The 13,177-nt window shown below is 46.8% G+C and overlaps 1 protein-coding gene across 6 annotated transcripts in view; it reads right to left on the reverse strand.

Annotated features, from left to right (window-relative positions):
• Nucleotides 1–833: 833 nt before the first annotated feature.
• The window catches only part of SLCO4A1 (solute carrier organic anion transporter family member 4A1), a 64,885-nt gene continuing 52,541 nt past the window's right edge, over nucleotides 834–13,177 (reverse strand). For all 6 annotated transcript variants that reach the window (XM_075901079.2, XM_075901080.2, XM_006126183.3 and 3 more), the window contains 8 exons: nucleotides 10,958–11,112; nucleotides 9,919–10,114; nucleotides 9,331–9,414; nucleotides 9,028–9,187; nucleotides 6,765–6,937; nucleotides 6,081–6,145; nucleotides 4,930–5,078; nucleotides 834–2,573 (listed from right to left, as the gene is read on the reverse strand). In XM_075901079.2, the coding sequence (XP_075757194.2) occupies nucleotides 2,424–2,573; nucleotides 4,930–5,078; nucleotides 6,081–6,145; nucleotides 6,765–6,937; nucleotides 9,028–9,187; nucleotides 9,331–9,414; nucleotides 9,919–10,114; nucleotides 10,958–11,112 (1,132 nt within the window). In that variant the 3' untranslated portion in view covers nucleotides 834–2,423. The remainder of the gene's footprint in view (nucleotides 2,574–4,929; nucleotides 5,079–6,080; nucleotides 6,146–6,764; nucleotides 6,938–9,027; nucleotides 9,188–9,330; nucleotides 9,415–9,918; nucleotides 10,115–10,957; nucleotides 11,113–13,177) is intronic.

Genomic DNA, 13,177 nt, shown 5'->3' on the forward strand with positions numbered 1-13,177 from the left:
GTAAAGAGCTCGCCTTCCAGAAAGTCAGTGTTCAGCAGGAGTTACCATGCTACGATCCCAGAGATGTTGCAGTGTTTCCTGAAACTAGTTATTTTCTCCCAGGGTAGGTGCACATGGCACTTGACAACAAGACTCACAGCCCAGGATGACAGCTATAAATGCTGCTGAATAGACAGTGCTTTGAAATTGCAGCTCAGGTTGGAGCCGCTGGAACTGTGGGTGGGACAAAGGGGCAGATTTCAGGGTCCATGCTCCAGCCCAGACCACAGTTTCGTGTCTGGACTCAGACTGTGTTTAAGGGTGCTGGCTGTTCTTGGAAATGTTTAAACCTTTGAGGAAAAAAACGAAAAGCCAACTTTTCAGCCTTGACCCTTTTACAAAACCATAAATAGAAAAATATACAAAGTATCTACAAAACCTTTCTAAATATTTTCTAGCAAACATCAAATGTCGGTTAAACAGCTCGATAGTGGTTGTCCATTAATTCTTCACTACAACTTTATCCAGTGTAAGGATTTCAGGGGCCTGTATCTCCTGAGAGAGGCCTCAATCCAAGTATGGAATTTTGACTTGCCTTTTTCACCAGTGCAACTATTTGACAACCCAAATAATATGATCTGGCCACCTGCATGATTCCAGGGGCGCAGGTGAGACCAACACCCATAAATCTGGCTATCTGATGCTGAAAATCCATTGCTTGTTCTCGCCAACCACTTATGGCCAATCCCGCAGGGCATGTTTAAAGGGCATTTTTGAAAATATGGCCCAGTGCTTTTCCAAACAATGGGTCAGATCGTCACCTGGTGCAAATCAATGTTGTTCCATGAGCTATGGTTATTTGTCCCACCTGGTGAATCTTTTCATTAGCTTCCTACAATAAAGTCGATCGCTATGTTTGGTTTCTCTTGAAACTAGCAGTGTAAGAAAAATTAAATTATTTCTGATTTTTCGGTGTACTTAAAAGCAATGTCCCTAACTCGCAGACCAAACAAACCATTGCATAGATCCATATCTTACATGCTTCTGTGTCAAAACAACACAACAGCTAATGCACAAGGACAACAAATAGTCCAATTGCCTTTACAGTCCATTACAAAATGTGTCCAGCTTAACACAATGTATAAGAAAAGCAGATTGTAACTATATTGCAAACCCACAGGGGCTGATATAAAAATGCTTGGGTAGTGTGTTAAAAATAGCCAGTGGAGTTCAAGTTTCTATAGTATGTTCTATGTGATCTACCCATGAACATCCCGGGTAATCCCTGATCTCAAACACGTCTTATGATCGCAATTAAATGTTCTATAACTGAACTGCACACAGATACAACGCTGTGTGTGCTGCTGCAACACAAGTCACTGGTTTTGCTCCTTGCTTTGCATATACAGGTTGAATCTCTCTAGTCTGATTACAGTCATCAGTCCTGGCTCTCAGCATTCTGTGCTGTTGTTTAGCTCTAATTTACTCCTAAAAGTCTTCTAAGAGCCCAGCAAGCAGTGGAAGGGTCATGCTGCTAGACAATATTGACCTGCCGTGGGTTGGCAAATTCTCTGGTTCAGCACCCGTCAGGTACTGAGGGTTCAGAACTAGAGGTTCAACCTGTAGTAGTTTAAGTGCTAACTTCCTTTGCAGTGCAAATTAACATGTGGCCAGACCTCCCAACAAGAGGGGAGGTGGGGAAGGGACAGGCCTCCCAGTGCTAAGGGCGGGGGAACCACGCTCCAGTTGGCACTGGGGGCTGGCGTGGTGCACTCTGGGTGGTGCTCCAGAGGAACTGTCCCAGGCCCCGCCCCTTCTGCTCAAGGCGGAGCCTGGCCCTCTGCCACATCTTATCCAGTGGCCCACGGATGAGGCTAGGCAGTTCATCAGACCTAACACGTCTGAACACAAGTGCTTTGCTAGCGATGGCTCTAACGTATGTGTTACAGGCCAGATTCTCAGCAGAAGTTAATGGAGCCAGTTTACACCAGCTGAGAATTTGGTCTCACGCTGCTCCTCTAGCTTCTTTAGTGTGGTTCAGGTTTGTTACAAGAGTGCTACTAAGCTATGGGTAGCCCTTTTTTAGATCAAGCAAAACAAAGGGTCTGGCATCAGTGTATAGATCCTCATATGCAGAGCCCTGCAATGCCGCAGATATCCAGCTGTGCCTACAGATGCCCATGGATCATTTTTGCAGATGCAGATGTGGCTACGGATACAAATTGTGTATCTGCGCAGGTCTCTACTCATTTGGATCCAAGTACATACCCTCTCCTGTTCTTCTGCCATTCAGAAAACATTATGCCAACCCAGAACTTATTTAAAATACCCTTTTAAAAAAACAAAAGTGTAACACAATAGTAATAATAGTAACCATAAGACATCACACATCCTGCCATGGTATTTCGGAGGCTGGGAGAAAATTCCTTGCAGTATTTTCAGTGTTATGCAGCAGCCTGGGTCTGGAGTGGGGATTTGTTCTCTTGGAGGTCACATTTTCCATTTTCTAATGCAGCTGAGCTCCCGGGCTGGGATTCCGGGGGTGGAGGCTTGTAAAGTAAGCAGGCCAGCAGAAAGAAGACTGTTCCAGCCACCTGTAACCATCAAGACATACTCCATTACTTTGAATACCCAACATGACTCTAGTTTATTTAAAAACACAGGGCCAGGTCCTCTACTGATGTAAACCAGCACAGCAACCATGAAACGAGGGGCGTTGCTGGCGCCAACAGAGCTATGCTGGTGAACAGCACCCTGCTTGCTTCCTAGATCCACATCAAAAGAGCTTGAAACACGTTCTGAGGTTATTCATAAAGACAATTTGGCATGTGGATGCTCCATGCAGGAGGGTTTCGCTGGATTACAAAGACAAGGAAGAGATCAGTTGGGAAACCAGAGCAGTATGTGACGTTGGGAACAGGTCCCAGTTGGTGCTGGGCAGGTGTACATGCCTAGTTGTTCGGAATTTGCATGAAAGCTCAAGGAGCATCACACTACTCTGCACAGTTCCCTTGAATGTGCAGAAGCAAAACAAGATTGCACCCAGGTGAGGCCCTACTGCCTTTCTGGAGATGCTCTTGCTACCACATGAGCAGTGCTTAGCAGGAGGCAAATGACAAACAAAAGTTCATTACATGACACACACAGTTCACAGTCATGCTCTGTAGTCCCAGGCTGGGGATGGGAGAGGGCGGGATTCATCCACACCAGACAATGATGATCAGATCCAGCTACCAACTTCACACATGGTCCCCCCACCGTCATCTAACAGACTGGCCCCAGACCCTCCACTGAAACTGCCGCACTGTCAGGCAAGTTCAGCTTGGAATCTGAATTTGGCAGTCACGGCTTATCATCACACAGCACCAAACCCTGCATGCAGAAACCACCCTGGCTAGAACTGTGCCATTATTTTGGAAACAAACTGGCTTTCTTGCAGCTGGAATTTGCTTTTCAATGAAGTACTGTTTGGATGCGTGGGGAGGTCTGCTCTTTACCTGGTTCTTGAGAATTATGGCTGATTCCCTTCAAAAGTTTTCTACTTGTGAGACTGTGAATAAACCAGGGGGCAATTCCATGGCTTAGAAAGCCTCGTGGTCACCTGTAGGTATGTTGGGTGAGTAGCTGGGGGAAGACTGGATCGTGGACTTTACAGCCCTGCATGCCAAGCAGGGGAGCTGACTGAACTGCCAGGCCCCTGGGCAAAGGGTGTGTGGGGAGGGGAGCGGGAAGCAGCTCTTTCCATGAGCGTGACTGAGGGTGAAAGGAGCAGGCCTGAGGGCAGCCAGACCTCAGCACTGCCCGGACTGTGCCACGCCTCCCCCAACCAGCCAGCTCTTAGTGCTGCCCAGACCGCGCCACTGAAGGCTCTGGCTGCAATTTAAAGGGACCCGGGCCCTTTTGAATCACTGGACCTTGGGGCAGCTGCCCCCTCCATCCCCACCCTCCTCATGTCAGAACTCCAAGAGGCTGGAGCTAGATTCTCTGATCACCTCACTCCAGGACAGTAGTGCACTGGGGCCAGGGAGGGATGCTTCAGCCATTTAAAACACCTAAGAAAATAAGAACACAAGAACGGCCACACTGGGTCAGACCAAAGGTCCATCCAGCCCAGTATCCTGTCTGCCCACAGTGGCCAAAGCCAGGTGCCCCAGAGGGAGTGAACCGAACAGGTAATGATCAAGCGATCACTCTCCTGCCATCCATCTCCAGCCTCTGACAAACAGAGGCTAGGGACACCATTCCTTACCCATCCTGGCTAATAGCCATTAATGGACCTAACCTCCATGAACTTATCTAGCTCTTTTTTAAACCCTGTTATAGTCCTAGCCTGCACAACCTCCTCAGGCAAGGAGTTCCACAGGTTGACTGTGAGCTGTGTGGTGAAGAACTTCCTTTTATTTGTTTTAAACCTGCTGCCCATTAATTTAATTTGATGGCCCCTATTTCTTATATTATGGGAACAAGTAATAACTTTTCCTCAGTGCAGTCTACAAATATTCACCTGCTCACAACGTTTTTGAGCAGTGATCAAAGAACAGCTATTTACTCTTGTGATCTGAGACTCTTTCGTTAGAAGTCTGCATTTATATACATCGTGCCTCTTCTAGAGTGAGCGATTTTAACATGATGTAGGTGTGGTGGAGTTTTTCCCCTAAAACTTTAGAGGACAAATGTTTAGCTTGGAAAATAACATGGAGTCAAGAGAATGGTGCCACCCGGTGAGTTGCTAAAGTGTGAATCATAATAAATGGAACATTTGCACGCAGTTGCAAGCACGTTGCTGTGTTTTCACACCAACAGTTGCATGACGATAGGATTTATGTTGCAATCAGAACAACGTTACAGATGTTTCCAAAATTCCGCCTCAGTTGGTGCTGCTTATCTAACCAATCCTAAGCAAAAAGCCTGGGCCAGGAGAGGTGAATATGAAATATTATTGGGCATCACCTTGTAGACAACTCCAGCAATCAGAGTGTATCGACTCATGGCGAAGTTCTGGTAAACGTAGCAAGAACCTTGTTCTCCACATTGGTCTTGCCACACCAGACATGACAGATCAATCATTGAGCCGAATGCAATGGGACCGGGAATGCTTCCTGCACGAAGATGGAACAAAACATCAGGTTATATAATGTCTCGCTCTCCTCCTCAAGGTAGCCCAAAGCACTTTTGAAACAAGGGGGAGGGGAGTTTGCAGGTACGGTTGCTGAGTAAGCTAACACCGAGGAGTCTTGTGGCAACTTAAAGACTTAACAGATTTATTTCATCATCAGCTTTTGTGGGTAAAAGTTTCACATCTGACAAAGTGGTTTTTAACCACGAAAGCTGATGCCCTAATAAATCTGTTAGTCTTAAAGGAAACCTCATTGTTTTTGTGGATACAGATTCACATGGCTCCCCTCTGAGACTTCATCTGACACTGCAATCCTTATGGCGGGGATTTTCAAAAGAGCCTAGAGGAGTTAGGGACCCAAACCCTGCTGGATTTCAGTAGAAGTTAGGTGATTAATGCCCAAAAGCTCTTTTGAAAATCCCAGCCTATGAATTCAGCAATGACTAATGTACTTATCTAGGGCCTGGGACAGCATAACCTGTTTTTTTTCCTGGAATGAGCAATTGCCCACTGCTATTCTTTACTCCTTTGGAAACATGTTACAGGAGTTTTAGTTTTCCCTCTGACAGCCAGCATAGCATAATGAGATCTCATTTCAGTGCATGACACTTATAAGAGTTCAAATTCCTCTCACCGGTAGGCCCTAACGGAACTGTTGGTGTCCTTGAGCCTGACTTTACCAACTTCAAGCTAATGATATTGTATGAAGCTTTGCTATTCCACATTATGTTATCTCTACAGTTGGGCGAGCTATTTGCAATGAACAATATGGCTGCAAAATTGAGCTCTTTTCTCCTGCTCGCAAGTTATGTGCAGACAGGATGGAATGTTTGTGAATGGTGCAGGCAAGTGAGAGAAAACATCCTTCCCTCAAACGTCACATTTCCCTACTCTTACACGAGCTGCATTTGGCCCTTAGACACTCCTGCGAGCAAGGTTTTATAAATACAACAGGAAAGACATACACATTCATGCCATACTCTACCTAGAGTCCTTACTACAATCCACTGGATTCCGAGAGCAAATGATTTCTGTCGGTCGGAGACACACCTAGAGGACACAAAGTTAGCATTTAAAAATGCTGACATAAAGCAACAGCAGCTTCCCAGCAGCATAGATACGAGCCTCTCCACAGCCCATAATACCATCTAACAGTGGACTCTGCTGATAAAGGGATCTATTTTCAGCCAGAATGTGGCTCATTTTCCCATTTTTGTGGGCATAATGTGTACCACCAATATTTGTGTCCACAATTTTGGGCAGTAGTGCAAATCTGGGTATTTGCCTGTCTGTCTACCTCACTGAGGGCCAGGCCTGTTGACGGGAGGAGGGGCAAAGGGGACATTTGCCCCAGGGCCTGGTCATTCAAAGGGGCCCAGAGCTTCAGGCTGCTGCTGCTACTACTGCAGCTGCTGGAGCCCTGGGCACCTTTGAATTGCAGCGGGAGCACCAGAGTACTGCTCCGTACGGCTCTGAGGGCTGGGGAGGACCAAGTGCCGCAGTCCAGGAGGCGCTAAAGGAGCTCACAACTGGACATTGAGAACTGGGCCATTTTTATCAGGCCCCGGACTCAGCCCCAAATGCTCAGCTACAATGAAAACATATTTGTTCCATTACTTCTGGCTGAAACGGGGGCCTTGTATTACAACAAGAAGGTTTTGCTGCTTACCGTAGAGTTGCAGTCAGAGCAGGAATACTGCTGAGGAATGTAAAGAAAATCACAACGAACATGAAACACAGAAGGAGGTTCCTTCTGTCACAGGAGGAAGTGCATTTTCCTGCTCTTGCTTGGGCAGAACCCGCGGGACCATTCTCCAGGATACAACTACAGTTGTGGTAAACCTGGGAAACAAACACCTAGTAAATTTCCCAAAGAGGCAGCGTTTCTACAGTTGTCATTTGGGCCATGACTACAATTGCACATGGCGAATCCCAACAGAGCAGCTGGTTTTACAGATGTCGGTTTGCTCCTGGAGCAGAGTAAGGCAACTGTACTAGGGCCAAGAATTTGGCCTGATGCCTGTTTCCAGTGGCGATATTATCACATCAGGTGTCAATGAACTTCACAAGCTTGCACTGAACTCTGGCAACATTAGTTATTGTACAGTGTGAATAACCTCAGACATGCTCTCCCCTATGTGCACAAAATATTAATAGGAAGGTGAAAGCACATAATGGGACAAACTCTGCTCTGAAAATAGGATGACGACAAAGTGCGTTTTGCCCACGAAATCTTGATACTTTATATATTTGTAACAAAATACAGGACTATGTAGCACTTTAAAGACTAACAAGATGGTTTATTATATGATGAACTTTCGTGGGCCAGACCCACTTCCTCAGATCAAATAGTGGAAGAAAATTGTCACAACCATATATACCAAAGGATACAATTAAAAATATGAACATATATGAAAAGGACAAATCAAATTTCAGAACAGAAGGGGGATGGGGTCTCTAAGGTGCCACTGGATGATTCATTTTTAAAGTTACAGACTAACACGGCTACCCCGCTGAAACGTTCTAAAAACAGGAATTATGTGCACACAATGGGACAAATTCAGTTCCCATTGACACCTGTGGAAATTCAGAGTTCGGTTCAGTTATGAAAAAAATATAGGCTTGAAAGTAGATGATGTTTTCTAACCACGAGAGGAGTAAAGTTCTGGAACAGCTTTCTAAGGGGGCTAGTGAGGGCAAAAACTTTACTGGCTTCAAGACCAAGTTTGATTCATTTATGGAGGAGTTGGCATAATGAGACTGCTCCCAGTAGCAACTGCTCCAGCCCAAATATCAGGCTGGAGATGGGAAACCAGATGGTGATGTCTCTCTCAGGTGTCTGGATGATTGCTCTCACCAACATATTCAGGGTCTAATTGATTACTATATTTGGGGTCTGGAAGGAATTTTCCCCAGGACAGACTGGCAGAGATGATGGGGAAGGTTTGCCTCCTCTCCAGCACGGGGTACATACTGGTTTGAACTGAAGTATATTGTGGATTTCCTGTAACTACTGTTCTTTAAATCAGGATGAGAGGACTCCAGAAACTCAGCCAGGGTATGTCTACACTACCCCGCTAGTTCGAACTAGCGGGGTAATGTAGGCATACCGCACTTGCAAATGAAGCCCGGGATTTGAATTTCCCGGGCTTCATTTGCATAAGCGGGGAGCCGCCATTTTTAAAACCCCGCTGGTTCGAACCCCGTGCAGCGCGGCTATACGGGGCTCGAACTAGGTAGCTCGAACTAGGATTCCTATTCCGAACTACCGGTACACCTCGTACCGTGGAACGAGGTGTACCGGTAGTTCGGAATAGGAATCCTAGTTCGAGCTACCTAGTTCGAGCCCCGTATAGCCGCGCTGCACGGGGTTCGAACCAGCGGGGTTTTAAAAATGGCAGCTCCCCGCTTATGCAAATGAAGCCTGGGAAATTCAAATCCCGGGCTTCATTTGCAAGTGCGGTATGCCTACATTACCCCGCTAGTTCGAACTAGGAGCGTAGTGTAGACATACCCCCAGAGATTAGGGATCTATTACAGAAGTGGGCAGGTGAGATTTTGTGGCCTGCAACATGCTGGCTATAAAATCTATGAATCTGACTTAGGCAAGGTTTACACCAGTGCAGCTGAGGGCAGGTGCATGGAATATAGTTTCTAGATCCTTCTGGAAGAACATTTGGAATGTCGGACTCCAAAATGGAACACCAGAACTAGATCAGTGCAGAGCTGCAGACGCACTCACAGAGCACTTATATCTCAGTTGGGGGACAAATCCTATGAGTGGGGGGTCCTTCTCCTGTTCATCTCCACTTCGAAACAACACTCAAAACCCGAATAAACCGATTGGAACCTCTTTGAGGCAGATCAGAATTTATTAAGGAGTATGTGCTAAGTAATGTTCCTTGCGAACACGTGGGTGCTCCAAACCATACCTTCTTGCCACTGTCGAGGACTGAGAACTTTTTGCACCCTGCGTGGCAGGGAGAGTAATACAGGATGCCATCGCTTCCACAAACTGGACTGTAGGTCTCCCTTAGACAGCCACATTCCGTGTTGCATGCTGCTGTCAGGTTTAGGCTGCTTTTCAGTATGCTAAAGGGAACAGTGAAGTAGTGAGCAGTCTGAGTTGCCAACTTTTTGACCAATCAAAACCGAGCACCCTTGCCCTGCCCCTTCTCCGCTCACTTCATTCTCGCTCCCCCCTTGCTCTCCCTCCCCCACCCACCGTCACTCACTCGTTCATTTTCTCCAGTCCGGGGAGGGCTGTGGAGTGTCCCTTTACAATTGGGTGTTCATTTGAAAAATGGACATCTGGCAACCTGGTGGAATAAGAGGAGAGCAAAGGGGGTGTGAGAAGATGCTAAGGATGCTGGAAGGTGTTCGACTGTGTTTAGTCATACATGTGGAACATGCTAGAAGGTTGGCCTTGCAACCATGCAGCTGTGATATTATTCTTCATTGCATAAATATTAGACTCAATGTTAATTACTCAGGCTTTGTCTATAGTACCACAAGCCGCTGACCTAAGTTACACAACTTCAGCTACATGAATAACGTCGCTGAAGTCAACTTCCTTAGGTCTGCTTACCACAGTGAGGTTAATAACCAATGCTCTCCTATCAGCTCTGCTTACTCTTCTCATTCTGAAGGTGTACCAGACTCGATGGGAGAGCACTCTATACTAGACACGATAAATCAAGCCCTGCTAGATTGATTGCTGCCCATCGATCCAGCCTGTAGTGAAGACTTGCCCTCAGATTTATCCTTGTGTTTCTGTGCCACCACAACACATGACTGAGAAGAATGGATATTGTTAGCATTACCTTCGCTCGTATCCCTGCGTTACTCCCGCCATCGGCATGTTAGGGCACTGAATGAAAAATATGAAAATAGCCAGGAGACTTGTCACTGTGCAAAGTAAACACAACTTGATGATTCCTGAACAGCGAAGCTTAAATTTATTCACGATGAATCCACCCAGGAATGTTCCTACTCCCCCAGCTGGTACGACAAGATAACCTAGAAAAAAATGTGTAAGTGTCAGGAATGGAGTTTCTATTGGTCTGAGTAAATAAACGGCAGTTGGCACAATTGCAACTCCTTCTGTGCTACTGGTTTCCTAGTATGCTGGTTTCCCAAGAGGAATTTATAGGGCTTTAAGGAAAGGAAAGGAATCCTTTTTTTCCCCTCAGTAGCACCTTTGAAAGCCTAGCCCCAAATCTGAGAAAATAAGGAAATATTTTCTGCATACAGTATAGCTCCACTCTGAAAAATGACTTTCCAAGAAGAGGATTATAGGGTTCTATGATTATTGTATCCCATTCAATTCAAATCAAAATGTGCTTCATTTACCAATATAAATGTGTGTGTGTGTGTGTTTTCTAACTAACACGCCTGCAAGCTCAGCCTGGGATCTCACAGTGAAGCTGGGTGCTTTCCAGCTGCATGTTGCCAGAAATACAGGTTTTGCAGCTCAGCAGCTCTGCTCATTTGCACCTGAGTAATACTTGGACACAACTACTGACTGTTCTCTTGATAGTGCACAGAAAGGAACAAACTGCAGCGCATTCTGTGGTGGTCTGGCAGGACCAACATATGTAAAAGCTAGATAAACATTTCCCACTGAAGTTAGCAGACAGAACACTGACTGCACACAGTGCGCGGGTCTGCTGGGTTTGACGGTGCTATTTATAGCTAAGACTACAGCCACATTTTACATGATGCACAGTGTAATTACTGCATTCGGGTCACGATTGCCTTTGGCTCGGATGAAAGAGATCATTTGCTTGCTCATGAGATTTTAGCATTTTTATGCTATATACGATTGTCAAGGGGGGCACTGCCAAGAATCCGTTTTCTTACCAAACAAGGTAGCAGCTTCAGAGGCACTCAAACTAAATTGTGACTCAAGGAACTTGGGCCCAAAAGTAGACATTCCTGCAATGAGCGTGGCTTCAGTTGCTCCAGCTAAACAGAGGAAGATGAAAGTGGGGTTCTTCAGAAGGAGCAAGACTGACCTGTGGAATCCAAGAGGCATACATAAAAGACAAATGTGAAATAGCATAGGGTGGAGGCACTTTTACTTCATCGCTGTCTCTTTGAAGCTAAGGCAGGGGTGGGCAATACTTCTTGATGGGGGGAGGCTTAGGGTCAAGGGCTGCACTTTTCTACAGTGGAGGTGTGGGGACTGGGATGGAGGTTGGGTGCAGATGGGAGCTCGGGGTAGGGAACTGGGGTGCAGGAGAGGGTGTGGGGTCTAAGAGGGAGTTTGGGTGAAGGACTGGGTTGTGACCTGGGGCAGAGGACTGGGGGGCAGGATCTGGGTGCGGGTATGGGTTCAGAAGAGGATTCTGACTTGGGGGAGAGATGTAGGAAGCGGTGCAGGGTCTGGGAGGGAGTAGTGACCTGGGGAGGGGGGATGCAGAGGGTTTGGGTGGTGACCTGGGGCAGGGAGTTAGGAAGCAGGAGGGGCTGGGATGGCAGAGGCAGGCTCTGGCCAGGAGGCACTTACCTTAGGTGGCTCCCAGACAGCAGCCCAACAGGACTCTGAGGCAGGATCCCTGCCTGCTGCAGCCCCAAGATGCTCCCTCCTGCTAACTGCTCCCTCCATGTGCCTCTCTGCTCCGCACACTGGGAAGGGAGGGGGCCTTCACCTGCTGCCCCCAGCCCAGTCATTGCATCTCCCATTGGCCAGAAACTGGCCAGTGTGAGCTGCAATGATTGGGCAGAGGCAGGGGCAGCGTGCAAAGTCTTCTCCCCCCCCCCCCCAAGAGGCACGTAGTGCCTAGAGAAAGCAGTCAGCCATTTTGAGCAACCTGGGGCTGCGACAGGCAGAGAGCTGCCTTGGGGTCCTGGCAGGGTGGGCAGCAGGCCGGATCTGGCCTATGTGCTGAATCTTGCCTGCCCCTGATCTAAGGGATAGATGGGGGGGTTTAGATTCATCCTTCCGTAAGAGTGGGAATAGCTGCGCTTCTTTAGAAGAAAAAGAAAGGAAACAGTTGCGGCAGCTCTTTAAAAATCAGCCTGCTTCTCCCCTCAAGCTGATCCAGCCATGAGGTCCCTCTCTCAGCACTCCCTCTCCAACGCTGGGTGAGAAGTATTGGGTGAACACTGTCAGGCAGCATCCTCTGTAAGCAGCCGCCTCCCTTGGAAGTGGACAATCTTTACTTTGCCCACTGAGTTTGATCAACATTGTAGGGGTTTCTCAGGGTTCCTCACCTTGCCTATTCATGAAGATGATTTCCCCAGCTGAACACCTTGATTGCACCTGCTGACTTTGGTATGCATGTGTTGGGCCCACCTATCTGATGGTTGCACAAGCAAACAGGGACTAGCATATTCCATATGGGTGTTGCGTGTACAATCACTGACATCTCAAGAACAACGGAAGTTGGGTCTGGCAGACACAAATGGCGGGATCACAAATTCTGGGGGTGTAATTTAGATGGTGAGTTTTGAAAATTCAGGGCTTGTCTCTGCAAGGTGTTGGACTGTTTTCAATTCCCATTCAAGGCACTGAAATCTGAGGGTGCTCAGTGCCTTTCCGAACTGGGTCTGAATTGAAGGACAACATATCAGTAAATATCCTTTTAGGTCCTGATTCTAGCTAATGAATACAGTCAATTCTCATTACGGTTTATGGAAGTTATACCCGTAAACAGTGATTTGAATCTTAGTAACCCAAACCCGGACCAGGTGATTGGGGCTAAGAAATAAAGCAGTGTTTCATGCCAGCACTTCTCTGTTTGTGAAAGTAGTAGGAGCAGGGAAGAAACATATAACAAATACCTTGTCATCCTACTACAGAGCATCAATCAGCCCCAGCAAGACAAACTGAGGCAGAGTTTAAGTTTAACTAGTATGGTTAGCAAATACATTTTCCTTGCAACTAATTGGGATTTACCGGTGGAAAACAGACATCCCAAACCATTTGCCCTGTGCTATAGAGGTGACCCCCAATTTACGACCGCCCGACTTATGATCCCCCCATATTTATTACCATTTTTTTCATGTGAGATAGCTCCTAAACCCCCCCAATTTATGTCCGCAGCTCGCATTTATGACGGTGTACAACACAGATTC

The sequence above is a fragment of the Pelodiscus sinensis genome, chromosome 17 (genome assembly GCF_052426305.1).
Source record: "Pelodiscus sinensis isolate ZL-2025 chromosome 17, ASM5242630v1, whole genome shotgun sequence".
Lineage (NCBI taxonomy): Eukaryota > Metazoa > Chordata > Testudines > Trionychidae > Pelodiscus > Pelodiscus sinensis.